This window comes from Notamacropus eugenii, chromosome 5 (assembly GCF_028372415.1).
Source record: "Notamacropus eugenii isolate mMacEug1 chromosome 5, mMacEug1.pri_v2, whole genome shotgun sequence".
Lineage (NCBI taxonomy): Eukaryota > Metazoa > Chordata > Mammalia > Diprotodontia > Macropodidae > Notamacropus > Notamacropus eugenii.
The window spans coordinates 86,157,853-86,185,551 of record NC_092876.1 but is presented as its reverse complement, the minus strand read 5'-3'; the positions used below and the strand labels follow the sequence as shown (position 1 = coordinate 86,185,551).

Here is a 27,699-nt window from a genome sequence, read left to right as displayed (position 1 = left end):
ACACAATACACAGTAGTAAATAATTATAGTAATCTAATGTTTGATAAATCCAAAGACTCCATACTCTCAGAGAAAAACCCACTATATGACAAAAACTGCTGGGAAAACTCGAAAACAGCATGGCGCAAGCAAGGCACAGATCAACATCTTGCACTGTATGCTAAGATAAAAGTCAATATGAATACAATATTTAGACATAAAGGGTGATACCATAAGCAAATTAGGAGATCAAAGAATAGTTTACCTGTCAGCTCTATGGAGAAGGGAAGTATTTATGATCAAACAAGGGCTAGAGAACATTATGAAACGCAAAATGGATAATTTGATTACATTCAGTTAAAAAGATTTTGCACAAACAAAACCAAAGCAACTAAGATTAGAAGGAAAGCAAAAGAAAAATGGAAATGGCCTCATTCCTCAAATATATAGAGAACTGAGTGAAATTTATAAGAATACAAGTCATTCTCCAATTGATAAATGGTCAAAGGATATGTACAGGCAATTTTCAGAGGAAGAAATTAAAGCCATCTATAGTCATATGAAAAAATGCTCTAAAATCACTATTGATTAGAGAAATGCAAATGAAAACAACTCTGAGGTACCACATCACACCTATCAGATTGACTATTATGACAGAAAGGAAAATGATAAATGTTGGAGAAGATGTGAGAATATTGGAACACTAATGCATCATTGGTGGAGTTGTGTACTGCTCCAATGATTCCAGAGACAATTTGGAACTATGCCCAAAGGGCTACCAAATTGTGCATACCACTACTAGTTCTGTATTCCAAAGAGATCATAAAAAAGGGAAAGGACTCATGTGTACAAAAATATTTATAGCAGTTCTTTTTGTGGTGGTAAAGAATTGGAAATTGAGGGATGTCCATCAACTGGGGAATGGCTGAACAAGCTGTGATATATCAATGTGAAAGCAATGAAATACTATTGTGCTATAGAAACGATAAGCAGGAGGATTTCAGAAAAACCTGAAAATACTTACATGAACTGATGCTGAGTGAAGTGAGCAGACCCAGGAGAACAGTGTACACAGTAACAGTACCATTGTGCAATGACCAACTTTGTTAGACTTAACTCTTCTCAGTAATACAATGATCTGAGACAATTCCAAAATACTCATAATGGAAAATGCTATCCACATCCAGAGAAAGAACTATGGAATCTGAATACAGATCAAAGCATACTATTTTCACCTTTTTTTGTGGTTTTTCCCTTTTGTTCTGTTTCTTCTTTAACAACATGACTAATTTGGATATATGTGTACGTAGTTGCACATGTATAACCTATACCAGATTGCTTGCTGCGCTGGTGAGGTAGGTTGGGAGGGAGGAAGGAAAAATTTACAACTCAAAATTTTATAAAAAATGAATGTTAAAAACTATCATTACATGTAATTAGAAAAAATAAAATACTATTTCAAAAAAGAAATTGGGGAGGCACCAAAGCACTGATAGTTTTGAAATGTGGTTGTAACTTGTACACTAACTGTGCAATAAGAAAATTATTTTGGCAAACTTGCTAAGGATGAAGTACAGAGGAGTGAAAGGAGATAGGAGAAACAGTTAAGAGACTATTAAGATGGTAGAGGTGAGAGCCTGAGGTAGGAAAGTGGCATTGTGTATGTCCCTGAAAGTTCTGGCCTCACCATGCTCTTTTTCCTCTACACTCTCTGCACTGGCTGTTTCATTCACTCACATATGTTGAAAAATGGTCTCAATTTCTTCTATGATCTCCATTCCTATGAGACAGCTCTATTCAAATATCTTGCCAGCTCCTTAAACCCAATTATGTCAAAAATAAAGGCCATCTTGCCTCTATACAAACTTGCTTCTCCTCTCCAGTGCCATATCTCTAGTAACCAAGATCTGAAACTTCTGAGTCATCTTTGACATCTCTTCAACCTCCCTCTTGCCCCATAATCAGTCAGTTGCTAAATTCTATCAATTCCACTTCCACACTACTGACATATACATTCCCATGTTTTTTCCTTATACTGTCACACTGTCATCACTCTAATTTAGGCCCTCACAATCTCTCCCCTAAAATATTACAAATAGTCTCTTAATTGGTTTCTCTCTCTCTTCTCATTCTCATCCACCCCTCATTGCAGTGCCAAAATATTTTTCCTAATACACAGATTTAATCAATCAATCAACCCATAAGCATTTATTAAGTGCCTATTATAGGCCAAGCACTAGGACAGGTCAGAAGTGATTGTGAGACTCCTCTAACTCAAAAACACTTTCAGGGGTTCTTTATTGTCATACAGGATGAAATGTAAACTACTCAGTCTAGCAGTTAAAGTTATATCTAATCAGTCTCTAGCCCACCTTACTGACCTAATTTCATGCCACTACTCACTTTTCTATAGACTTTCCAAATTGTTCCACTAGTTATTCTCTAATCTTGTCTTGCTCTATTCAACACCTTCGTCAGTTTGCACAGGCCATCCCCCATGCCTGAAACAAAGGCCTTTCTAGCCTGATCCTCTAATCTGCTGAAATCTTTTTCATTTTTCAAGGACCAGCTTTTAGGCCTCACCTTCTCTAAAAGTCTTTTCTTATACCTACAGCTTACTTACTTACTCTCCCTTCAAATTTTCCTAAAACACTTTCTCTAGATCTCTTCTTTGCCAATATTATAATCTACTTGAATAATACATATTTGTCCATAGATTGCATGTGTTCAAATGGATGTTAAGCTCCTGAGGGCATGAATTAGACATTTCTTCCTCTTTACCCAGTAACTAGCTAGAAAAGTGTCCCACGTATAAGATATAATAAACACTTTAGACAGAATTGAATTAAGTAAAGGTATGGCTATCAAATGTATATAGATTGAGAAGCTAGAAGACATAGTTAACACAATAGATAAGACTCAGGATTCAAAAAAATATCTCATATCAAAAAAGACTAGAACAATGAGTTGAATCTAAGAACAGGAAGTTTAATGAGAATAGTTCTACATTTGGTTTCAAGAAAATAACATACAACACAGAATAGGCAAAATAGCAGTTCATGGGAGAAAAGTCTGAGGGTTTTGGTGAACTATGAGCTTAATATAACTTCAGTATGTGACAGTCAAAAAAAGACAAATTTAGTCCCAAGTCTCCATTAATAGAAACTCAGTATAGAGAGGAAAGGAAATAATGGTCCACTGTATGATGCACCAGTCAGAACACATTTGAGACACACTAGTTCTGTTTGCCACATTTTATGAAAGGCATTGTCACTATAAAATGTAGTCAGTGAAACATAAGAAGATTGGAAAGGAATACGAAACCAGGTGATTAAGAAGATGGCTTGAAAGATTTGGAAATATTTGATCTAGAGAAAAGCCTTTTCTGGTTACCTGACAGTAGTTTTCAAGTAACTTGAGTTATCAAGACCAGTAGAATCTTCAAACAGAGGAAGATGAATGATCACTTATGAGGGATTGAGATTCCTAATAAGTTAAGGGTTGGACTATGTGACCTTTGAAGTCTCAACAGATCTAAAAACCTACTATTGTGAGTTAAGGAGGAGCTACACTTTTTTGGAGGGTGGGAGTAAGGGATTATAGTGGTGGGGCATCTGGGACTTGATTTGAAAGGATTAGAAGTAATGAGTGGAAATTATAGAAAGGCAAGATTTCAGCTCCATATATTAGAATTTTTCCCAAAAATCAGAAATGTCCAGAAATATAAAAGGCTGTACTGGAAGTAATTCATTCCTCAGTACTGGAAGTCTTGAAACAGAGAATGAATGACAATATTATCAGACATTTTAAAGGACATTTTTAGTTTAAGTATGGGTTGGCCTAGATAGCTTCCATGAAAAGGGCCCTGGACTTAGGGGTAAAATAAAATACTAGTTTCAAATCTCAACTCTGGCCCTTAGCAGTCATGTTTCAGGTGCTCACAAATCCTCTGAACCTCAGCCTCTTCATCTTAAAAATAGAAATAAAAATATCGATAATACTTCACAGGGAGGGTGTGAGGATCAAAAGAAATAATGTTCATGAAGCGATCTGCAAATATATATATATAAATGTTATTGGGACATAAGCCCCAATATAGAGCCAGCTGAAATCAATTTAAGCAATGAAAACAAAATTTTCTTTTTTTCTAAATTATAGTTTGGGAAACATTGAACAAAATATCACCTTTCTGGCCTCTTGTTTCATTCCCGTTCCTTTGACTCCCTCTAACCTGCAGCCAGCCTCCAGCTTCCTTCTGTCTACAGCAACAGAACAAGCCTGGCTTACAGCTTCATTCTGAGTCAAATGGAACCCTTGCTTTCTTCTAACTACATATTTGCCATGAAAATTTGTGGTTGGGAAAATTCATCTCTTTACATTCTAATTCTCAGCTCATCATTATTCATGGAATATGTGTAGACTGAGTATAAGTAAATGTCCTGGATTGACAATGAAATTCCAAAGAAATGACTCTTCAGTGCAAAAAGTCAATGACTCAGGGTTCTGAGTGTTTATCTAAGAATAGATAAATAAAAGGAAATGTGGTCAAGTTTAGTCTTAGCATAGGACTCAGAAGATCTTGATTCTTCTGCCTAACTGTAGGACTAACTGGGGAGACCCTGAGCATATCACTTTCCCTTTCTGAAACACCAGACTTCTCATATTTTAAAGGGGATCATGGGGCAGATGGAATAATTTCTAACCTTTTGGGCATTTGTTGTTTATGGTTCTGTATAACAGAAAACTAATGTGACTGAGAGATTAGGGATAAAAAAAAGAATAGGTCAGGTACGGTTATCAAAATATCCATTGCCAAAAGGAAATAGTCTTTTAGAAAATAAAGGATAAATGGGAATTAAAAGAAATTAGGGAGGAAGACAATAAGAGAAAAAAGAGAGAAGAGAATTTAAGGAAGGGGGCTACTTCATTTGGAAAGATATATATATTTGGCCACCTACCTAAGTGAGCTAATTCCAATGGCAAATGCAGCTGCTTCTCTCTGTGCCAACTCATCCTACAGATGAATGGGCCATGAACACAAGCTGTGAGCAGGGACAGAAGAAGGGATGAGTAGATAAGGAATTAAGTAGGACTGGTCTGATTAAAGTTTGAATGCATATGTCTATAATCCAGGTGTATTTGATAGTAGCTTTCTGTGTGACCTTGGACAAAACTCTTGACTTCATTCTCACCTGCCAAATCAAATCAGTTTCCAAGTCTTATCACTTATACCTTTAAAACATTTCATAAAAGCTCCCATCTCCTCTCTGACACTGCCCTGGTACAGGTCCACATCAATTCACACCTGAATTAATGATACGCTTGCTTTGTTAATCTCCCTGCTACTAGTCTCTCCCCACTCCAGTCCATCTTCCACTGAACTGCCAAAGTAATATTCCTAAAGTGCAAGACTGACCTTCTTACCTCCCACTCAATCAACTTCAGAGATTCCCTTTGCCTCAAGGATCAAAAATAATACCGTGGGTCTTTAAACCCTTTGTAATCTAGTCCTTTCCTACCTTTCCAGTCTTCTTATACCTTATACCTACACAATCTCTTGAGATCCAGTGACATTGGCCTCTTTGTTGTTCCTCAATTTAGACCCTCCATGTTCTGATTCTGGGTATTTCCAATGGCTATTCCCCTAGCCTGGGATGCTCTTTCTTCTCATCTCTGCCTCCACGTTTCTTTGGCTTCCTCTAAATCTCATCTAAAGTCTCACCTTCTGCAAGAAGCCTTTTCTAATCCCCTGTAATGCTAATGTCTTCCCTCTACTGATGATCTCCAATTTATCCTTTGTATATCTTGTCTGTACATAGTTTTACAGACTATAGTAAACTATGAGCTACTTGAGATCAGGGATGGTCTTCTGCCTTTCTTTCTATCTTCAGTGTCTCCCATGACTCTTACTTCCTCTGGGTCAATCAACCCTAAAGTCTTCAACTAACATATATCTGACACAAATACAAGGCTACTCACTATCTTGGTTACTCTGTTTTGGACAAGTTCTAAAGTATAAATATTCTTTTTAAAGTTTAGTGTTGAGAACTCAATATAATACTCCCACAGTCAGACCTCTGATGAGGAAAGAGTATGATGGACCTGAAACTTCTCTGGAAATGTCCAGGAAATTATTTCCCTCTTAATGCAAAATTATATTATCATAATTTGTCATACTGCTGACCCACATCTATTAAAACCCCTTGATATTTTTCAGAACAACAGCTATAGAACCATGCTTCTCTCATCTCGTATTTGCTAAGTTACTTTTTGTACCCTCATGTAATACTTTACATTTACTAACAAATAATTACTGATTGTTCCCTATTGAAGTTCATCTTATTAAATTCAACTCAAAGCTCTAGTTGGTCAAGATCCTTTAGAATACTGTACTGACCACCCAATATGTTACATATATCTCCCAGTTTTGTGCCAACTTGAAATCTTGATAAGTATGTCCTCTATACCTTTATCCAAATCACAGCTAAAAATATTAAATAGCACAGAGTCAAGCATAGGTTCCTTGGTTACTTTGCTGGAGAAAAACTGCCATGCTATAGCATTAAAGTATTAAAGACTTCTCTTTGTGTCCATTTGAGACCATACAACCAATTCTGAATCTCTCTGGATGTATTACCTTCCAATTCAGAGCTCTCAATCCTCTCCATAAAAACAGTAAAAAATACTTTATCAAAACTATTCTAAATTAAAGGTAAACTATATCTAAAACATTACTTTCATCTACTAGTTCAGTAATCCTGTTTAAATAAAAACTGAAAATAAGCTGGCATCACCTGTCTTTGATAGTCTTTTGTATCACGTCTTCCCTAATTAGTTGTTTGTCCATCATCTCTGTTCTAGAATTTTCCTACAAATTGAACTCAGTATCACTGGCCTATATTTTGCAAACTTTGTTTTCTCTTAATTTTTTTTTCAAATATCAAGAAACATTTGCCCTTCTCTGATGCCATATTACCTCTCCTGTTTCCCAAGATCTTTCATCTAAAACTGACAGGAATCACAGTAACTCAACAATGTCAGTTCTTTCAGGACCCAACGATACAGTTCATCTGAGTCAAGTGATTTGAAATCTTCAAACACAGTTGGGTAGAGTGGCACTTAATAAATGCTAGTTGATTGATTGATCTCCTTTGTTTTCCTTGAGTACCAACTCCTGGTTATTCTTTTTTGTTTTGTCATCTCCAGGGGCAAGGTCTTTCTCCTTTGCAGAGAAAACAGAAACAATAAGAATTAGTCTGCTCTGCTTTCTCTGTCCTCACTTAATATCATCCTTTCTACCCCAATCACAGGTTCTATCATTCTTCTGATACTCCTTTTCTTCCCAAAATGTATTTTTTTAACATGCATTTTTATTGTCTTTGGATTCTCTCCCAAGTATAAGCTCAATCTGAGCTTTAACATTCATTTCTGACACAAATTCTCTAGAACTATGCTATATTCTCACATTCATTTTCTGTTACCTGGCTTTGCTTTCATCTTCTATATAATTCTTTTTAAAAAATCTAAGTTGGTTGGTAATTTCCATAAGAATCTCACAGTGGTCATTAAAAAGGCACACTCACATGAGAAAGTGGGGAATGAGAAGGAAGTAAAACAGAGAAAATTGTGTCAAAGTCCAAATAGGGGGAAATGGAAATGGTTCTGTCTTTGGAATAATCCATACACTCACTTGAATAGAAAAAGGAGGCAAATGAGGAGTTTCTGAAACAGATCATAATCCCATTTTTTTCTCCTCATTAGGAGAAGATTGGCAAACTTTTTTCTACCTTCAAAATTTCATTCTTGGACATCTCCTATCCTTACTTTTTCCCCTTACTTTCTCAAAAGTGTTTTACTTGACAGTATCACATCTTTCAGTATCATCTTTCCTCTGAACCTTTGCAAATCTGCTTTCTTGATAACTAGAAAATGCTTCATACTATGCCTAGATTTGCTTCCTGTACCCATAAAGACTTCTCCTAACATTTCCACTATTTCCGCACCAACAACTAGCTCCTTCTTGTTAATGAGAATGACTCAAAATAGAATTTCCTTTTGATAGATCCTTCACTTTCTGAAGGATAAAATTATCATTAAACCAAGTCAAAAAGTTATGAGCTGATCTGCTTATGACAGAGAGAAAATTCTAGCAGATGGTCTAGATAACTGAAGTCCCTAGCACTACTATATTAATTTTCTGTGCCAGGATTATAATCTTTTTCAGAAACTATTCATCTATTTTCTCTTTCTGTCCAGAAGAATCAATGATATATGTCAGTGACAAAAACATTTGCTTTTCCCTTCAACTCTGATGTAAATACTGTATGCCTTCTTTCTCCTTCTGATTTTTTCATCTCTTCATGTGGGTATAGCTTCTTATTATACAAATCATACCCCTTCTATCTGTCCTACTTGTTAGAATAAAGTATACTCAGACAGAACCCTAGTCCAGTCATGCGCTTTATCCCTCTAAGTCTCAGTGTTACATATGAAGTCAATATTGTGTCCCTGCATTAGGAATCTAGTTCCTTTTTGTTGCCTCAATTAGAGATGTTTTTGTGCAGACTCCTGAGGCCATGGGTTTTACTTGGATTTTGTCCCTTGCAAATTTGAGTGTCTCATTTGCTCTTCTTCCTTCTTTATGACTACTGCCTATAATATCTAACCTGGAAATATATATATATATATATATGTATATATATATACGGACATTCTTCTTCCTCCTCATCCTTTTTTCTTGGTCAAAATCCCTTTTGATTAGATTTCCAAGACACTTAGCAAATATATTCTTACCAACTACTGTCAGGTGTTCTCTATCTCTGGCCAGGAATATATCGTCCTTATAGTATAAGATGTGATGCAGAAATCCAAATCCTATTCTGAGACACTGCCTTTGTAGCCAGCTGTTCACTTCTTAAATTACTTTTTTTTCCCTTCTGTGTCCCATTAGTCAAAGGTATCATGGCACCACATCCTGTGCTCTCTACCTTCCCTATCCAGTTCCTATGGAAAAGGACATTACGCTTGAAACAAAGTTTACCCTATAGCAGCCCAGTAGATTCAGTCTGAGAGAAATCAGCCTATTCTAAGGCTGACCAGTACTGCTGACCAACCAGCTGGACAAACTCCAAAGCAAATTTCCCCACTCAGAAGCCAGCTCAGACTTCTAGCTTTATTGTGAGTCAGTCAAAACTGTGAATTGATCCAAAGTGAAGGTATATTTCCTGCCCAGGGAAATTCCCTTTTGGAAACCAAGAACCTTTTGCAAGTGAAGGAAGATGCTTCAGCATAAAGTACTAGTAGAAGAATATGATGAGTCCACTCTTAAGACACTTAAGAAAGCAGACGCAGTAAAGATGTGAGTCTGAGTCTGAACATATTGGTTTTCCACCTCCATGAGCCTGAAACATCCACTAACTGATTCTACCCTTCTGGCATTTCTTCCCACTGGGGTAGCCCTGTAGCTTCCCTTAAGCGTGGAGAAATTATAAGAAAATGAGGAATTTGTAAGATGTGCAAAAAAACTGCTATTTCCACTCTTGCCAGCACCTAACCACACCTAGTTGCCCACAATGTTGTCTATACAATGAAATATCAGTTTGTCAAACTTATATTTTAGATAATCTATAAACACTAATTTCCAGATTTTCATTAAAGAAATCTACAAAAGTTCTAATATTAGTCATTTAAGAGAGTACATGTATATATGTATGTGTGCATACATGTGGACCTTTGTGCATTTAGATGTGCTTGTGTATAACTGTTCACATGGAAGATGTACAAAGTTTATATAATATGTGGTTCTTGCCCTTCAGGGGCTTACAGTCTTGCTGGTGGCAAGCACTTGAATCTTTCTTCAGTTACAAGAGACAATTCAGATCCAAGTGAAATTTTCTTGTATTTTTGTATGTTTATGTGAAAGAATACATGTCTCCATGTACCAAACAGGGGATCAGTATAGGAGTGGGAAGGAAGGAGTAAATAACCAAGTTCTAACATGGTGCTCAGTCATCTGTTCTCTAGCCACAATGAGTACTTGGAAGGAGGTGGGAGGTCATGGCTTGAAACATTCCAACAGCAGGAATAGCCCCCTGGATCAACCTCATGGACTCCAGAGCATAGATCCCATAACTGAAAGGAATTGCCCAAAACATCGAGAGTCATTGTCCTTGACACTAGCCTCCAAAGTCTAAGTATGCTCCTCAAAAAAACCCTATAATTGCCTTAATAACATATTATGGATTTATCTACAATGTACTCTTAAGCTAGCATCTCCACTTGGAGTTTTGTATTCCCTCTCCACAGAACTGGGGCCAGTGAGGAGCACCAAACTAGTTCATAACGTTGTTAATTCTTTTCTATACTATTGTAAAAGGCTCCTAATTTATCCCTCTCCTTCAAATCTTTCCCCTCTCCAAGCCATCCTTCACATAATTGTCAAATTGATATTCCTAAAGAACATATCTAACGATGTTACTTATCTGTTCAAGAAGTTACAGTAGTTTTCTATTGTCTCAAAGATAAAATACCAACTCCTCCGTCTGGCATTTGAAGCCTATCACAATTTGTTTCAACCTGTCTTTCTATGTTGACTGCACATTACTATCACCCTCCCCACATATATATATATTTGCATCCTACATTGCAACCAAAATGGTCACTTGTTTTACCCATATCTGTTGCTCAGTCTTCTGATTTAGCTCCTAATAGGAAGGTGCTATGCCTGAAATGCTTTCTCTCCTCACCTCCATCTCTTGGAATCTTGAGATCTTTCAAGGCTCAGGCTTCCTGTCAGCCCTCCGCCCATAAGCTACTAGTGTTCTTTCTCCTCACACTGAAATAATAGATATTATTTATAATATCATTATAATATGAATAATGTATACATTTTATATTAACTAAGTGCCTCTGTTGTTAACTTCCAGTAGAACGTGAGATCCCTGAAGGCAAGGAATGTTTTATTTTGTATTCTTAGCACCTAGCACCATGCTTGTATACAGTAGACACAATCATTTTTGTAGAATTGAACTAAAAAATACAAAGAGTTAAATTTTTATTCCAATGTAAGGAAAAACTTGTCAACAATAAGAGATTATTTTGCAACAGAGTCACTTCCCTGCAACTAGAAAGTCAGGATGGCATAATGGTCACTTTTATGTGCCAAGAATGCCATAGGGGGAGTTCTTGGGCCGAGAAGAAAGCTATGCTAGATTAACAGGTCTCTTCCAGATCTGAGGTTGCATTATAAATGTCCAAATCACATTGGTTTGTGGATCATCTTAAATAAAGTTTTGACAATTTAATGTTTCAATGAGTAGGCAAGATTCTTGATAATCAGATGTGTTTAGGAGTTGGCAAAAGTATTAACAGAACAGTTTCTTATAATTCTTACAGTATTTCCATTTCTCTATCATTTCTCTATGGCTAAGGTAAGTTACAGGGCTACCCCAGCGGGAAGAGAAGAATCTGCAAGTGTGGGACCAACCAGTCTGAGTACATGTTTCAGTTCATGCTCATGAAAACCAGTGTGTTCAAATTTTAGACTCCATATCTTTATTGCTTCACCTTCTCTCAATGTTTAAATGTCTTAAGAATGGACTGACTATATTCACCTATCAATGTAAAACAGGGCTGCCTATTATCTCTCCCGAGAATTATTTGTCCTTTAGGCTATAAAGGAATGACTTTCAATCTTAGAAGTCTGAGAATCAGTTTAAAAAAAAAAGATGGCAGCTAGGTGGTACTCTGGACAAAGTGTCAGATGTGAAAGCAGAAAGACCTAAGGTCAAATCTGGCATCGGATACTATTGGCTGTGTGACCTTGAACAAGTCAATTAACCTTTACATATGAATGAAAAAAAAATTGTAAATGAAGAGTCCCCTCCAGGATCTATGCTTATCCTCATATTCTAATTAGAAATACTTCTTTATCCACTTCCTACCTCCCTACTACCTCCAAACATATCCAAATCTACCTCATCTTTCAAACAAAGCAAAACAAACAAAAATCCTTTGCTGAACCTAGCATCTCCTCAAATCAAATTCCTCTGGATTCAAGGATTCTAATTTCTTAACGCTTGTAATCTGGCTTCCCATATGACTATATTGAAAGTTTTCTTCAAGGTTACTGACAATTTATTAACTGCTAAAACTTCCAGCCTTTTCTTAATCTTTATCCTTCATTAGGGAGCTAGGTAATGCAGTGGATGGAGAGGTGGTCCTCAAGTCAGGAAGACCTAAATGCAAATGCAGCCTCAAACACTTACTAGCTGTTTGACCTTGGGACAGTCACTTAACCTCTGTCTGCTCAAGTTTCCTCAGTGGTAAAATGGGGAGCAGCTACCTCCCAGGGTTGTTGTGAAGATCAAGTGAGATAATATTTGTAAAGCACCTTAGCACAGTGCCTAGCACCTAGGGGTGCTTAATAAATATTTGTTGTTTGACTTCTCTGCACCATTTTACACTGCCTTCTAGATATTCTCTCTTCCCTGAGTCTTTGCAGCAATGAAACATAAAAGGTCATGAAGGATATGAATGGAAAGGAAATAAATTCACAGAAAAGACAAAGGCTCCCATCTCTTAGCTCTATGACCAATTTCTGTCTCGTTTGCTGAATCAGCACAGATTCTTCCTCCCCTCCCCCCCACCATAGTCTTTTCTTTATTCTTCTTGGTGATTTCATCTGCTCACCTGGGTGGGCTCAGTTATTTGGGAGTCATCATAATTCAGACGACTGCCAAATCTACCTATGTAGTTCTCAACATTCCCCCAAGCTCCAATCATGTGTCAACAGCTGCCTGCTATTAGTTATCTTCTGGATAGCTCATAAGCATCACAAACTCAACATATTTGAAACAGAACTCATTATCTTTCCTGATAATCCCACCCCTCTTCCAAATTCCCTATTTATGTCTTAGGCAGCACCATCTTGCCAGGTAGAGTCTGCAAATTCAGCATCATTTTCCAATTTTTATTCTTTAACACTCTCCCAACATCATATATATTCTGTTGCCAAATCTTATTGGTTGTACCTCCTCAACATCTGTCATTTCTATCATCTTCTCTCTAGCTGAGGTCCTCATCATTTTTTGACTGCATTATTACCATAGCTTCCTAATTAGACTTACAGCTAGGTCCTTTCTATTCCAATCCATCATCTAAACAGCTAACAAATTGATATTCCTAACACCTCAGCTCAAGAAGTTTCAGAGGATCCCCACTTTCTCTAGGATAATACAAATTCCTTTGTTTGCTACACAAAGAAATTCACAATCTGACTCTTATTTTTTTCAGTTATTTCACATTACTCCTCCTCACACATTCTAAATTCTAGCCAAACTTGTATACAGTGTTTGCTGTACCTAGTAGTCAACAACCCATCTCCTGCCTCTATTCCTAAAATACTTTCCCTCCTCATTTTCCCTTCTTAGAAAGAAAGAAAAAAAAGAATTAAGAAGAAACCATCTCTGCTCTCATTGAGTTTACATTTTTCTATCAGGAGAAACAACAGGTACGTACACAAGTACACACAGAAGAAACATTTAGAAAATTCTATAGAAAATATAGAGAAAAAAAATTAACAAAAAATACCAAGTAGTTAAACAGAGGCAAGTTATGGGAGAGGCAATTAAGTGGCTCAGTGGACAAAGCACTGGGACTGGAGTCAGGAAGTTCAAATCTGGCCTGAGACACTTACTAGCTGTGTGACCCTGGGCAAGTCACTTAACCTCTGTTTACCTTAATCCACTGGAGAAGGAAATGGCAGAGGCAAACTATTCCAATATCTTCGTCAAGAAAATCCCCTTGGCTATACTGTGTTATAAAGAGGTCAAGAAGGATCAGATACAACTTAATGAATGAGCAATAACAATAAAATTAAGGAAGAACAGCGTTAGCAACCGACCTTCTGATCCCCCTCAGAACCCTTCTCGATACCCACTGCCAATCACTTTGTACATATTCCAGAATTATAGTATCCATCAAGTACAATGTACACTTCTGGAAGGTAAAAATGGATTCATTTTCTGGTTTTGCATTCCTAGGGTTTAGCACGGTCTCTTATGCAAAGAGCTTAAAAATTGAATCTTGAAATAAACTAAAGGATCTAAATGTTATATTAGCACTTATTTTTTTAAATAATACATATTTTATAAGGGAGAAGTAGTATCAATAGCTATAATCACTTCAGTCAATGAGAGGAATGAGGAAAAGTGCAACCAGTGCTGGGAAGGGTGGTCAGAGAGGCTGTATCATCAAAAGGGAACTAGGTCTCAGTGAGAGTCAGAAGATAAAAGAAGTAGGAAAAGAACAGACTTAAGATGAAAGCAAGTTTGTCACCTACAGATCAAGCACTCTGAGAGCTCCTTGGAAGTGTTGGATGCATTTAGAGTGGAATATTTGAGAGAAACAGAATAAGAGAGCAGGTACTAGGGGATGAAGAATGAATCTGAACAATGACAGTTGGGGATTGAGAATCAATGGAATGCATGAAAGAATGTGTTTGGTAATCATTCAATAATCAATTCAAGTGATAAGGGTGGAGGGAATGAAAATTTTTATAAAGCAGACAGTGTTAAGTGCTTTACAAATATCTCATTTGATACTCACATCTCCCATTTTACAGTAGAAGAAACTGAAGCAAATAGAGATTAAATGACTTGACCAGGGTGACACATCTGTTAAGTGTCTGAGGCTGTATTTGAACTCAGGTTCTCTCTTGATTTGATACAGTCCAGAGCTCTATCTACTGAGCCATCTAACTGCCTTAGGTAATAATGAGCATCATTAAAAGTTTGTCCTCAAGGTGAAGCCCTCTCAAGCTATTAGGTAACTCCGCAGATGCAACCAGAGGGAGTTAAGGGAATATTTCTCTTTTCACTGAAGGCAGTCCAGGCCAGAAGACAAGTGAAAAGAGAAAGAAAGAATGGTGTATCTCTCTACTAGGCAGGAAGGAAGAGTTCCCTGCAAGAGGGAAGGCAACAACTTGGCAGATCAGGCTGTAAGTAGGAAAAAGTGAGCCCAGAAAACTGGCGAAAAATGTCAACTATTAAACATTATACAAAGAACCTCAGCATTCATCTGAAACTAAAATTATTCTCTTTATGCTAATAACTCTCAAATCTGCTTATCCAGCCCAAACATCTTGGTTGACCTCCAGTTTCATATCTCCAACAGCCTATCAGATATCTCAAAATGGAGGTCCTATGGATATTTTGCCCTCAATGTGTCCAAAAGTGAATTCATTATCTTCCCCTCCCTGCTAAGTCCTCTACCTTTTTAAACTTCCCTAATATTGCCAAAGGCGTTGCCATCCTCCTAGCTTCATAGGCTCACCAGCTCAGGTGTCATCCTCAACTCCTCACTATCTCTCACCTCCATAAACCATCGCTTGTCAATTTCCTCTCTGCAACATATCTGAATCCACCTACTTCTCTTCTCTGACACTGCCTGGTACAGGTCCATGTCCTCAGGACTGGATTTTCACAATAGCTTGCAAGAAACAGGCCTCTTCCCATTCTAGTTCATCTTCCATTCAGCATCCAAAGTAATTTTCCCACGTTCAAACATGTCACTCCCCTCTACTCAATGAACTCGAGTGGCTCTCCATCACCTCCAGGATCAAACAGAAGGCCCATTGTTGGGTGTTCAAAGCTTTTCAAAACCTATGCCCTCACTTCCAGTCTTCTTCCATCTCACATTCCCCAGCATGCTCTGCAATCCAGTGATACTCGCCTCCTTGTTATTCCTCAAACAAGATACTGTATCTTCTCCCAAGAAGATTTTCCCTGACTATCCCCCAGGCTAAATACTCTTCCTCCACATCTCTGCCTCCTGGCTTCCTTGAAGTCCCAGCTAAGATTCCATCTGGAAACCTTTCCCAATCTCTTTTCATTCTATTGCCTTCCCTCTGCTGATTACTTACTATTTATTCTGTATATAGCTTGTTTGTACATAGTTGCTGACATATCTCCCCCTTAGACTGTGAACTTGTGAGGCCAAGCAAAGTAGGTTCTTTGTGCTGCTTTTGTTTATACCAAGAAGTATGATACCTCTGAATAATGTGATTAAGGAGGATCTTTCCCACCCATTACTGGGACTGCCCAGTGAGGGAAGCTTGATTAAGGAAACTGTTTTGTAAGAAGGTCCCAAGTATCTTTTGTTTTTTCTACTGAGGCACTAAGTCAGAAGGTCATGCCCTCTGGCTCTGAAAAGTGTATAAATACTCTGAGGTTGAGGTTTTACTTTGGGGCTTAGTTTTTAGAGTAAGGTTTGTGTACCAGATGAGACTCTGGGAAGATGCTAAGCAGCTTCAAAGGGGGGGCAGCCCTATGAAAACCCAGATTCTGGTGCTTCCCTCTCTCTGAACTATGGTCAGACAGTTGGACCTGTCTGTTGATTTCTGATATATGTATTGCTTATGTCACACAGTTTGAAAGCATTATCTGTTGATTTCCTAAACTAAGTGAATGATATATATGCTTGATTAAAGGAAATTGTTAACCCCTTAAAAGCTGCCTTTCCTTTTGTAAAAGCAGATCAAGGAACACAGGCCCCCCTGTATATGTCAGGGTGCTTACGGATATGGAACGTCAGGAGAGCTGCTTTCTATTTGAATCTGAACCTGTTCTTCCAGACCTTTCTTTTTCCCTCTGTCTCACTTGACTCCTACCCTAACAGATAGCCATGACCCTCTATGGAATGAATATAGTGAAACAAATATACCCATATGAAAGATGCAATGCCAATTCCCTAAATTTAGTAAAAGCCCTAATATGGAAACCTAGTACAATTACAGGAGCCTTGCCCAACCCTCATGAGAAAAACTAGGAACTTTTTAGCCATGTGCATCTTTCACCTCAAGAAGAATGAAACTTCAGGGTGAGAAAGTTTCCAAGGCTTTTAATATATAACAGGATTTTGCCAGTCCTCATTTGTTGATATCTCTGCCATCTATTAGAATGGAAATGATAAGCTTAAGCCACCCAAAGCTAAATCCATGATCATTACACCATTAATCCAACAGTATCACCAAATTACAGTCAGCCCACGGCCAGACCCATTTATGGCTCTTAGCAATCAAGCAGAAGGATGTGTGAGACAAGAGAAACCAAGGTGGTTTGAGGTTGTGTTATACTATCAACATAAAAAATCATTGAGGATGTGGGTTAAAGAGAAATAAAATCACAGAAAAGACAAAGTTTCTATTCTCCCAATAAACAGTTGGCCACGCATCCCCCTCCTTTTGCACATGCCAATCACAACAGCCCCCAGACTAATACCATTTGAAATATTTGGAAGGGGAAACAGAATTGCTAATCTTTCTGCAACTGAAATACTCCATCTTTACACATGCTTCTGATTCTCAAGTTATATGCATTACCCAGAAAGATATCCAGTGCACCATGACCTTCATTCCTTCCCACCAAGAAAGTCATCACAGCAAAGTTTATTCTAGTATACTTTTGATCCCATTGGATGAAATCTTAACAAACAGAATTATAACTGTCCAAAAGCCTGGAATACCCTGACATCTGAAGTACATAATAACTTGCGTAAACATCACACAGCCTCCCTCTCTTGAATTCCCTCAGGAAACCCAAAACTACATTTTCTTTCATTGTAGCTTCCCAATATATAGCCATCATAGCAGGCATGGGAAGAGGGAATGGCATGTTTCCAAATCAACACTTCTCTCTCAACATAAGCAATCTTGTCTCTCTCAATTTCATCTTTAGAAATGATACACTATGCTGGCCACAGGCCAAAGTCATAGCAATTTGAGGTTAGGTTAATACTGGCTCAGCGCAACTTGTTTAGGTCACCTTGTTGGTAAAGAAAATTCCATCTTGAAGGGCACTCAGAGAAGGGTTTTCCAACAAGGTGCTGAGTATTCTAAACATGATTAGGGACCAAAAGTCAGAAGCCTCCAATGGCAAGTCAACGAAGCCCTCACCAGCAGAAATAAAGAACGTGGCCTATGTTTCCTTTTTCTTAACTCTCCCTACCAATTCAGTCATTAATGACTCAGAATCGATGCTTCACCCCACCACCACCAATGCTCCAAGATAACGAAAGAAACAAGTGCCAAAAATAACAGGAAGACTGGCACTTGGGGAGAAGCTAAGAGGATAAAGAATGGACAAACAAACTTGTTAGTAATGCCTAGAGAGGGTCTTATGTCTGAAAGATCAGGTAAAGGAAGTGGGCTATTCTAGAACTTTTCCACCTCTTACCCACACATTAAAAACCCCAACCTCGCTGGTCACTTACAAACACAGCCTGGCTTCTTAGCTGACCACTGATTATTCTTTTGGCAGGTAATTGCCTTCTGTCCCACCAGCTCAAAGGCAGGCTGGCATTCAAACTTCAAAGTGTCTCCATGTCGAAACCTCGAGCCTTCTCTTCTGCCATAGGCTGGCACACCAGGATCCCCGCAGCTCCCCTGTTCAATCTCTGGAAGACAGAAAAACAAAAGCCAAAGATAAAATGTGATTGGGTTCCTCAGATCTCCCTCAGAGAAGGTCCACACTGAATGCCATGCTACATACCTGCTTAGTGGTCACCACTACACACATATACATACAGCCATGATCAAGTATGGAAGCATTATGGATACCCTGCAATTTTCCAATTTTATCACAGAGTGGAGCATCTAGAAGTTCAATGTGGCCACCTCTCATTTTTCACCTGAACTGAGCCAAATCTACGTTAGTTTTTGAGGAGTTGCAGCTTTCACTGATGGAGGGAATATCCACAATAACAAAATTATAAAATCTCAAATGTGCTGGGTAAGCAATCAGTAGCTTGGCCTGGAAACTAAGCACTTGCTAGCTAGGAGAGCTTGGCCATATGACCACAGAAGTAGTTGTGAGGAGCAAGCTTTGGAGTGAGCAGGCCAGGTAACTTCCTAGCATAAAGTTAATGAAGTATCAATGTTCCCCAATAGGCAATAGTAGGTGAGAATGTGTTCCTGATTGACTCTCTGGCGTTTATCACCCAAGAAGTGGCTTTTCACTCATAAATGCCTCAGTCAGCAATCAGCATCAATTAGCACATATTTAGCAGCCCAACCCCATGCTCAGCCATACTGCAGAGGCATCAGGATGAGAAGAAGATAGTCTTCATCCTTTGAGGCACTTACAGTCTATGTGGAGAGACAGAATTTATTCTCATGAAGCAATCAGAAACAAAATAAGACAGTATGTAATTAGATGATAAATTTTATAGTACAGAATGCAAATGTTCAGAGAAGGGTGCCAGCAATAAGGCCTGCAATAGTCAGAAATGGTTTCAGAAAGATGTTGCCCAGAATATTTGCCAAGAATTCATGGTCTAGGTTTCTAAACAAGTCTCATCAGCAGTTTACAGGCTTTAGAAATGGCTGAAGTTTATATCTATATCTGGTATCAACTCCTCCACAAGACATATGGAAAACGACCTTTCCTACCATTGTCCTATAAATACTGACTCCACAAGTATACATCTCCTTACTGAATATCTGCTTGAGTAAATGTAAATCCTTGACTGTTTCACTTTTGACCCTGTATCTCAAAACTTGTTAATTAACTGCCTGATTATATCATGGAAGTCCTGACCAACCAGGATTTACTGAAATATGTGCCCATCACCAGATTTTTCAGTGCTTACAGGGCAGACTAAGACGTGAACGTTGTTACGCCTTGTCTCATGGCTCTCGTGCTTGGAGAGGTGATTTCTTTTCTCAAGGCTGACTCTCCTAAATTCAGAAACTGGCCACCTGTGGCTCAAGGCCACTTACTAAAGAAGTGAAACTATCAGTTGATAGTGAACACATATGTTTCATTGATCTGTCAAAGAATCTTTTCACCAATTAAAAAAGTATCCAACTTCAGTGTATCCATGAACTCATCACATGGACATTTCCTTAAGTGCACAGTAAGATGTGCACTTAAGTACACATCTGGGACACCTTTAACCAAATTACAAACATCACAAACTCTTAGAATTGAAAACTATGATTCTATGATTTTCTGAGGGAAGCTCAGATATAATCTCATCCAAATTATATTTTTTAAAATTAAATTAAACAGGTTATAATTGTACTATTCCCAATTATCATTCAACTTCCTCCCACTTGAATACTTTCAGTAAGGGAGAATCCACTACTTCTCAAAGAACACCATTACAATTGTATACATTTCTAATTTTTAAATTACTTTTTCCTAAAACAAATCAAGCTTTGCCTTAGTTCAACTTCCCCTATTAATTCTAGCCATCCCTTTGGGTTTTGTGCAAAATAACTATAATCTACCTTCTAGAAGATAATTCTTCAAATCTGTGAAGATAATATTATTTCCTTCACCTTAAGTCTTCTCTTCTTCAAGCTGGCCATTCTTAGCTCCTGTGTGGGATGACCCCCTTAATAAAATTAGAGTCTTGACCAAAGGAGTAAAAAGGAAAGATATTTATTCAGCTTTCTCGAGAAAGGGCACTCCTGCCTGCACTCAAGATGGAAATGGCTAAGGAGAGCAAGGGTGTGCCCAAAGCAGCAGTTTTTATAGGTTCTAACTGCAATGCCCTCCTCCCTAACCCCCTTCCTCAGGGTTCATTGATGCAAGCCCTGAGGGTACAATCTATTTGTGGCTATCTACCACAGGTAGGGAACCAAGAAGTATGCAGCTAGCCAATGTAAAGCTTTTTTCCATATTTGGCATATCTTTAGCTTTCAAGTTCTACAAAATCATGCGATGGTAAGCAGCATGAAATTGAGGCCTGTGGTTCATCATGAGCCCTTTCTATATTTTAGAAGGCAGTCTGAGAAGTCTTCACCTATCTCACGCAATCCTTTGACCAATACTCACACAGCCTGTTCTTAACATTCTGGTCAAACTCCTTTGGTCAAACTCCAGTTAGTTAATGCCTTTCTTAATTAAGTCTGTACCTGTGAGATGACTCATCTCAATGATATACAAATGAATTCTATGAAAAATGAATCATTAATCTCAGAAAGTGAATACCGTATACCTTCCACAAATACTCCCTGATTATGTTTATGTGGGGGTAGACCACACACAAGTCATTACATCAAGAACATAAATTATTGCTGTCTTTGGCCAGCAATAAAGTAAAAGATTTGGATAGAGTAGGCCTAAGACTTTGGTAAATTGGATCATAGCAAAAGGTATTGTGTTAAGGAATTCCAAAAACCAGAGTGAAACTGCATAGAGTGGCAGAACTCACAAAAAGTAGTCCTATGGTGCTACCATAATGCCAGCCTTCAATGCTGCAGGAGAGTTAGATGGGACCAGCTGTCCCAGTACCTGGTCCTCAGATATTCCCCCCTCCATTTCACTTGGCTATCTGAAAGCAAATGTTTACCTTGCTCATAGAGGTGAGGATGGGACCATCAATATGTCAATATCTACTCCTGCATTTGGATCAATGACAGTGTTCCATTGTGAATTATATTATTCTAAACAAATCAACAGCACAACCACACCATGAATTGTTTTAAAGGATACAGAACTACGATACAAAATATAGAAATAAAATCTACATCTTTTAATTGGACATAATTACCAAATAATTCCATGACTCCAAGTATTTTGTCAGCTAGGGAGGCTGCTAAAGAAGTGAACTATCAAGTGATAGTGAACACATATGTTTCATTGATCTGTCAAAGAATCTTTTCACCAATTAAAAAAGTATCCAACTTCAATGTATCCATGAACTCATCACATGGACACTTCCTTGACTAGCAGATAATCTTTCTTTTTCATTCCTTCACATTCTGTGTGCTTCTCACCCATGGAATTTTCAGTTTATTTTTCCTTCTGAGTTATTTGTGCCCCTAAAAACATGGTCTACAAAAGAGAATCATCTGCAAAAGCTGGCTCTATCCTTTCTCTTGGTCCCCCACCCGCCTTTATCATTATCCTCAATATGTTCACAGTTCATTCTCATAAAGATTTTATAGCAACAAGTGGTAAATGTATTGGTACCTTGTGATGAAGTCTTGTTTACTTTGTTGAGGAGATAACATCATTCAAGATATTTTCCATTCTTTTGAAAGTTATCCCACTTATAGATATCTTGAAGATGGACCCCTGGAGGACTTTGATATTGTGCACAAGAACAGGTTCAACTACTGTCCCCAAGCTCATCTTTTCAAGTACCATTTTTCCTTCCTCACATAGCTTATTAAGTACTAACATGATGGATTCCAAATATAGCTATTACCTTATTATCAATGATGAAAATATAGTGGCATATTATGTTGAATACACTGAGACAAGGTTGCTTTGGCTAACATTTCTCTTGTCTGAACAATGAATTGTCACAAACCATCTAACAGTTAAAATATTGTGAGAAAAATATTAAAAGTGATTTTTTTTTGCTTTTGATCCTCAGGGGCTTACAGGCTTCAAGTGTTCTGAGAAATAATATTTCTTGTCTCCTTTGAATACAAGATTACCATATTTAGGTCAACAATTAGGTTAATATTTGTAGATGGCTTGAAGGACTTTCATAATTAGCATCCTTCCACTTTTTTTTGCCATAATGTCACTTTCACAGATGGCTGAGAGCTATTTTGTATTTTTATCAATTCTATATGGTCCACCATGGTCAAATAATTTATCATTTAGTGTTCAACCTTCTGGCAAAAAACTATTCTATATTCCAAAGGAAAATATCTAATAAGTAAAAATCCACCACTGAGAAAGGAAATCTGTTTCCAGATTTGATATCTCTAATTATTCAGAAATTTTTCTGTACATCAAGCCAAAATCTGTCTCTCTTTAACTGTCATTTTAGTTTTTTTTTTCCTCTGGGGTCAATTAAAACAAATATTATCCCTCTTCCTCATAAAAGCCCTTAAAATATCTGTAGATACTTGCTTTTCTGTCTAGCCTGCTAAAATTTTTAAAAATTTCAATGCTATTATCTAAAGTATCAGTTTATTCTCTCACATTTATGTGATATGCAGTTCATAAACATGTCATCTATAGGTTCATCCAAATCACTGATAACCCTCTTCCACAAAAAGTGGGATAGAACTTGACTTCTTAGCTGGCCAGGAAAGCAGCTATTGACTAAACACACAAGACAAATAAGTGAACATGCTATCCCTCTGGAGATATAAAGATGTATATTTGAAAAGATCTCAAAAACGTTCCCTACTACAGGTGGTCAAACACCACGACTAAGCTAGCTAACGGGTATATTGATCAAATTCTTGGTTTCCCCTTGTATGACCTAAGTTCTCCCATAGTAAATAAATAGGGTTTTTAAGTTTTGCATGTTTTTTTTTCTCCTTGAACTCTGGAAGGAACTGGTTATGGACATTGTTAATGGCAGATGGCGCTTTACATGAGCTGTCATGATTCCTCTGCTCAAAAAATGTATTTAGTGATGTCATCATTGATCATTAACAACGATGCTAAAGAACAGCACCAGGGATAGTTCACCCATAACAATTAATTGAGGGCCTGGCACTTAGCATAATTCGATCAATGACCTAAGTTAGAAGGTAGGCAGAGTCAAGAGCCATTACAGAAGTTTGTGAGAAAATATCATTCCAGGACTTGGGACATGCTGTAGAAGCATGTGGTGCTAACTCCAATATAACAAATACCATATGGCAACCAGACCCTGAAGCAAGAACTAGTTTATATTGAGAAGTTTAGGATCTATAAATTTTATTAGTCAGGTGAATATTCAGAATTTCAACTTTTAAATCCTAAATATATATGGTAAGGTATAATACCAAAAGCACTTGAACTTGGAATCATTAGACCTAGAATTGAGTTTCAGCCCTGTGAACTTGGACAAATCACTCACCCTCTCTGAGCTTTACTTTCCTCTTCTGTAAAATGAAGATAGTAAGATATATAGGATCTGAGTTTATAGGATTCTTGTAAGGAGAATACTTTACAAATTAACTGTTTTGTAAAAAATTTGCAATTGTTTTAAAATAGAACTCTTGTTTAAGACTCATTGATGACTTAAGTCTAGAGGGAGAAAGAGTGGGGTCCCAGATATATAGGACACTCATGGTATAATGTAAAATTTTTCAACAAAATCTAAAGGCTAGTAAAGACTCAGGAATGCTCCAATCAACAAATTCATATGAAAAATATTAGAAAACAGTGTCTTCTATATGATCTTGAATTTGGAAATTCCAATTTTAATATCATAACCTCCTATCCTTCTACCTTTTCTGTTGCATAGCACTTCTTCTAAACCATTTCTAACATCCAGGCACCAACCATCTCTTTCTTTCCCAATCCATTATCCCTGTTCTATTCTCACTTTTCAATTGTCCTTCTTCTGATGCTAGGGTTGAATGACTCAACTTTACAGCATCCATCTTGTCATGCTACCACCAGTCACACCCTCAGTTACTCTACTACTACTACTTCTATACTATGGAACTGCTGGAAAAGTCTAACAACCATACTAACTACAGCCATTATTATTATTTCTCTCTTCTGCCTTCTCCTTCTCATCATTAACATAACTTTTAAAATTTGTAAAGGTATTTATATATGTTAACTCATCTGATGGCTAGGACAATCCTTTGAGGTTGCTATTATTATCTCCATTTTACATATCAGGAAACTGAGATGATAGAGAGGTTAAGTGACTTGTCCAGGGTCCCACAGATAGTAACTGGATAGTAACTATCTGATGCAGAATTCAAACTCAGTTCTTCCTAACTTCAAGTCTCATATCCTATCAACTGTGTCAGTTAGTTGCTACTATAAAGTCTTGTTATTTTATCTCCCATGGGTCCTCACTATATCACAAAGCAATTTTTTTGTTCTTCCTTGATTGACTTCATTGACTGCTCTCTGCTATTCTAAATTTTCTCCTTTCTCAAGGACATGCCACTAACCTTTCTCAACACATGACCTTGCCAACCTCTTTACTCATGAAAGCAAGCCTTCATCCCCTATATTCCACAACTCAAAATCATTCTAAATCTGTCCTCTTGTCTCTGAGGAAGAATTGGCTTTCTTCTTGTTGAAGCCAACTTTCTATTTGTTTCCTTGATCCCAGTTTCCTGTATCTGATAATATCCACACCTTTCATCCTCTCTCCTTTTCTACTGTCTCATTGTCTTCTGCTACAAATGCTCAAATTTTTCCCATCTTTAACAAACCTCAGTCTACTGCCTACACATACCTAAATCTCTTCCACCCTTTTAAAAAATTAATCTGATCCATCATCCTTCAATGTTATCATACTCTATCTTTTCTCTATTTCACTGACAAGTTCCAAAAGAGTAATCTATCTTGCCTTCACATCCTTAATATTCATTCACTTTTCAGTCCTTTACAATATGTCTTTCAACCTCACCACTTTCCTAAAGTTATTGTCTCCAAGGTTACCAAACGATCCCCACTACTAAATCCAACGACATCTTCTTAATCCTCATCTCTGGTTGACAAAAGTTTTTGATACTGCTCTCTCTTCTTACTGGAAACTCACTCTTCCCTTGACTTCTGAATCATGATTTCCTCATAGTTTCCAACCTCCTTGCATCAAATAATCTTTAATTTTCTTTTCTGGATCACTACCTATCTCCTACTTCATAAGTATAAGTAACCATCAAAGCTTGACCTAGGTCCTCTTCTTTCTCCTTTGGGCATTACATACCATGGATTAAATAACTCTATATCTATATATCTAGTTCTAATTTCTCTTCTAAACTCTTGTTCTCTGTTGCTAACTACCTATTATCAGTATGCTTCATTGCTATTCCAAGCTCTGTCTCTATCAGGATGTATCATCACTATTCCAAGCTTCAGGTATTCACATCAGAATTCACCCCTAAAACCATCTATATTCCAAAATTATCTCTTTCTATTAAGAGATTTCTATTCATGCAATTTGAAAAGCCAGATAATTGACTTTTCTCTATCCTTCATGGTCTGTATATTAAATCAGTAAACAAATTTTGTTAATTCTATTTAAAATATATATCTCTTGAATTTGTCTCTTTTATCTACTTATATGGCTAAATCCCTAGTACAGATGTTCATTGGTTCTCATCTAGACTAGTGTAAGAAACTCTTAAATTGTTCTCCCTATTTTCAGTCTCTCCCTTTTCTAATACATCCTCCACTGTTGCTAAAATAATCTTCCTAAAGCACAGTTCTGAACATCACTCCCCTATTCAAAAATTTTCGGTGGATTCTATTGACACTAGCATAAAATGTCAATTATGTAACCTCATTTCAACTTACATTTCCAGTCTTTATGTTCCATCCAAACTAAATTAGAATTTGTTTTATGGGATTCTATCTCTTATCACTACGCATCTGTACAAACTATTTTCAAGGCTTGAATGTATGCCTTCATCTTTGCCTTTCAGTATCCTTGTCTTCCTTCAAAGTGTAACTCAGGGGCCACCTCTTACACAAACTTTCCCTGATCCCCTCATCTGACTGTCATCTCTTCCTTTCAAATTACTTTGTAGTTACTATGTTATGTACATGATATATAACTCAACAGAAGTTAAGCTCTTTAAGGCACAAAGCTATTTTCTGTTGTTGTCTTACAGTACCTAAAAAAGTGCCTCATATACAGTAAAGTCTTATTAAATGTTGTCAAATTGAATGAAATTTGCATGTTTATGGCTGTCACCAATGCATTCTCTGAGTCGTACAAAGTCTGAGTTTGGATTTCCTATTAATTATAGTCTCAGTTCAGAACAGATTTAAAAGAAAAGGGAGAACTGAACAACTATGCTCTCAAAGCAAATGTATTCAGACAGTGAGCTTTTAACTAAAATTTCTGTAATGAGAGAACTTACCCAATAGTAGAAAAGTAGCACTCATACAGTTTTGTTATATTGTGTTTTTATTCATTTGTTCTCATAGAAATAAACTATGGTTTCACACTTAGTATATTCTAACTTGTATCATATTTATCTGTGCATGTGAGGTAACTAGGTGGCACAGTGGATAGAATACTAGACTTGGGGGTCAGGAGGACCTGAGTTCAAATTCTGCCTCAGAAACTTACTAGCTGTGCAACCCTAAGCAAGTCACTTAAATTATATGTGCCTCAATATCCCCAAATATAAACCAGTGATAATAAGAGCACCTGTTTCATAGGGTTACTATAGGGATAAAATGAGATTAAAGTGTTTTGTGAAAGTCAGAGTGCTACATAAATACTAGTTGTTGCTGTTCTTCCATAGTTTCATACTTTTTTAAGGGCTGGGACCTTATTTATCTTTTCCCAGAACTTAGTACAGGGTTCTCTCTTCTCTCTCTCTTCTCTCTCTCTCTCTCTCTCTCTCTCTCTCTCTTTCTCTCTCCCTCTCTCTCTCTCTCTGTCTCCCTCTCTCTTTTTTTCTCTCTCTCTTTTTCTGTGTATGTATATTATATATATGTATCATACATATAATATGTGTATGTGTATATATGTACATGCATGTGTATATCTGTATATGCACATGTATATATAAAGTATATATTACATATATAACAGGTATTTGATAAATATTAACTGAACTTGTAAAATTAATATTGAGGATGGATTGATGACAAATGTTCATCTACTTAAAGAGAGTAAGCATGTCTTCTTTCTTTAGTATTCTCTTCTCCACACTAAATATTTGCCATTCCTTCAATCTTTATATTACATGGTTTTGAGTACCTTCAGCATTCTTTTATCTTCCTATGTTTTGAACATTATCCTCCTATTAAGCTAAGAATACATCGCCTC

General features: G+C 37.2%; 1 protein-coding gene across 2 annotated transcripts in view; it reads right to left on the bottom strand.

The window, feature by feature from the left end:
- The window catches only part of CSMD2 (CUB and Sushi multiple domains 2), a 1,007,626-nt gene that overhangs the window by 333,907 nt on the left and 646,020 nt on the right, over nt 1-27,699 (bottom strand). Inside the window, exon 13 of one of the 2 annotated variants that reach the window (XM_072610105.1) lies at nt 18,250-18,432. The exons of the other annotated variant lie outside the window; for it this stretch is intronic. Coding sequence (XP_072466206.1) covers nt 18,250-18,432 — 183 coding nt within the window. The remainder of the gene's footprint in view (nt 1-18,249; nt 18,433-27,699) is intronic. 2 annotated transcript variants of the gene reach the window in all.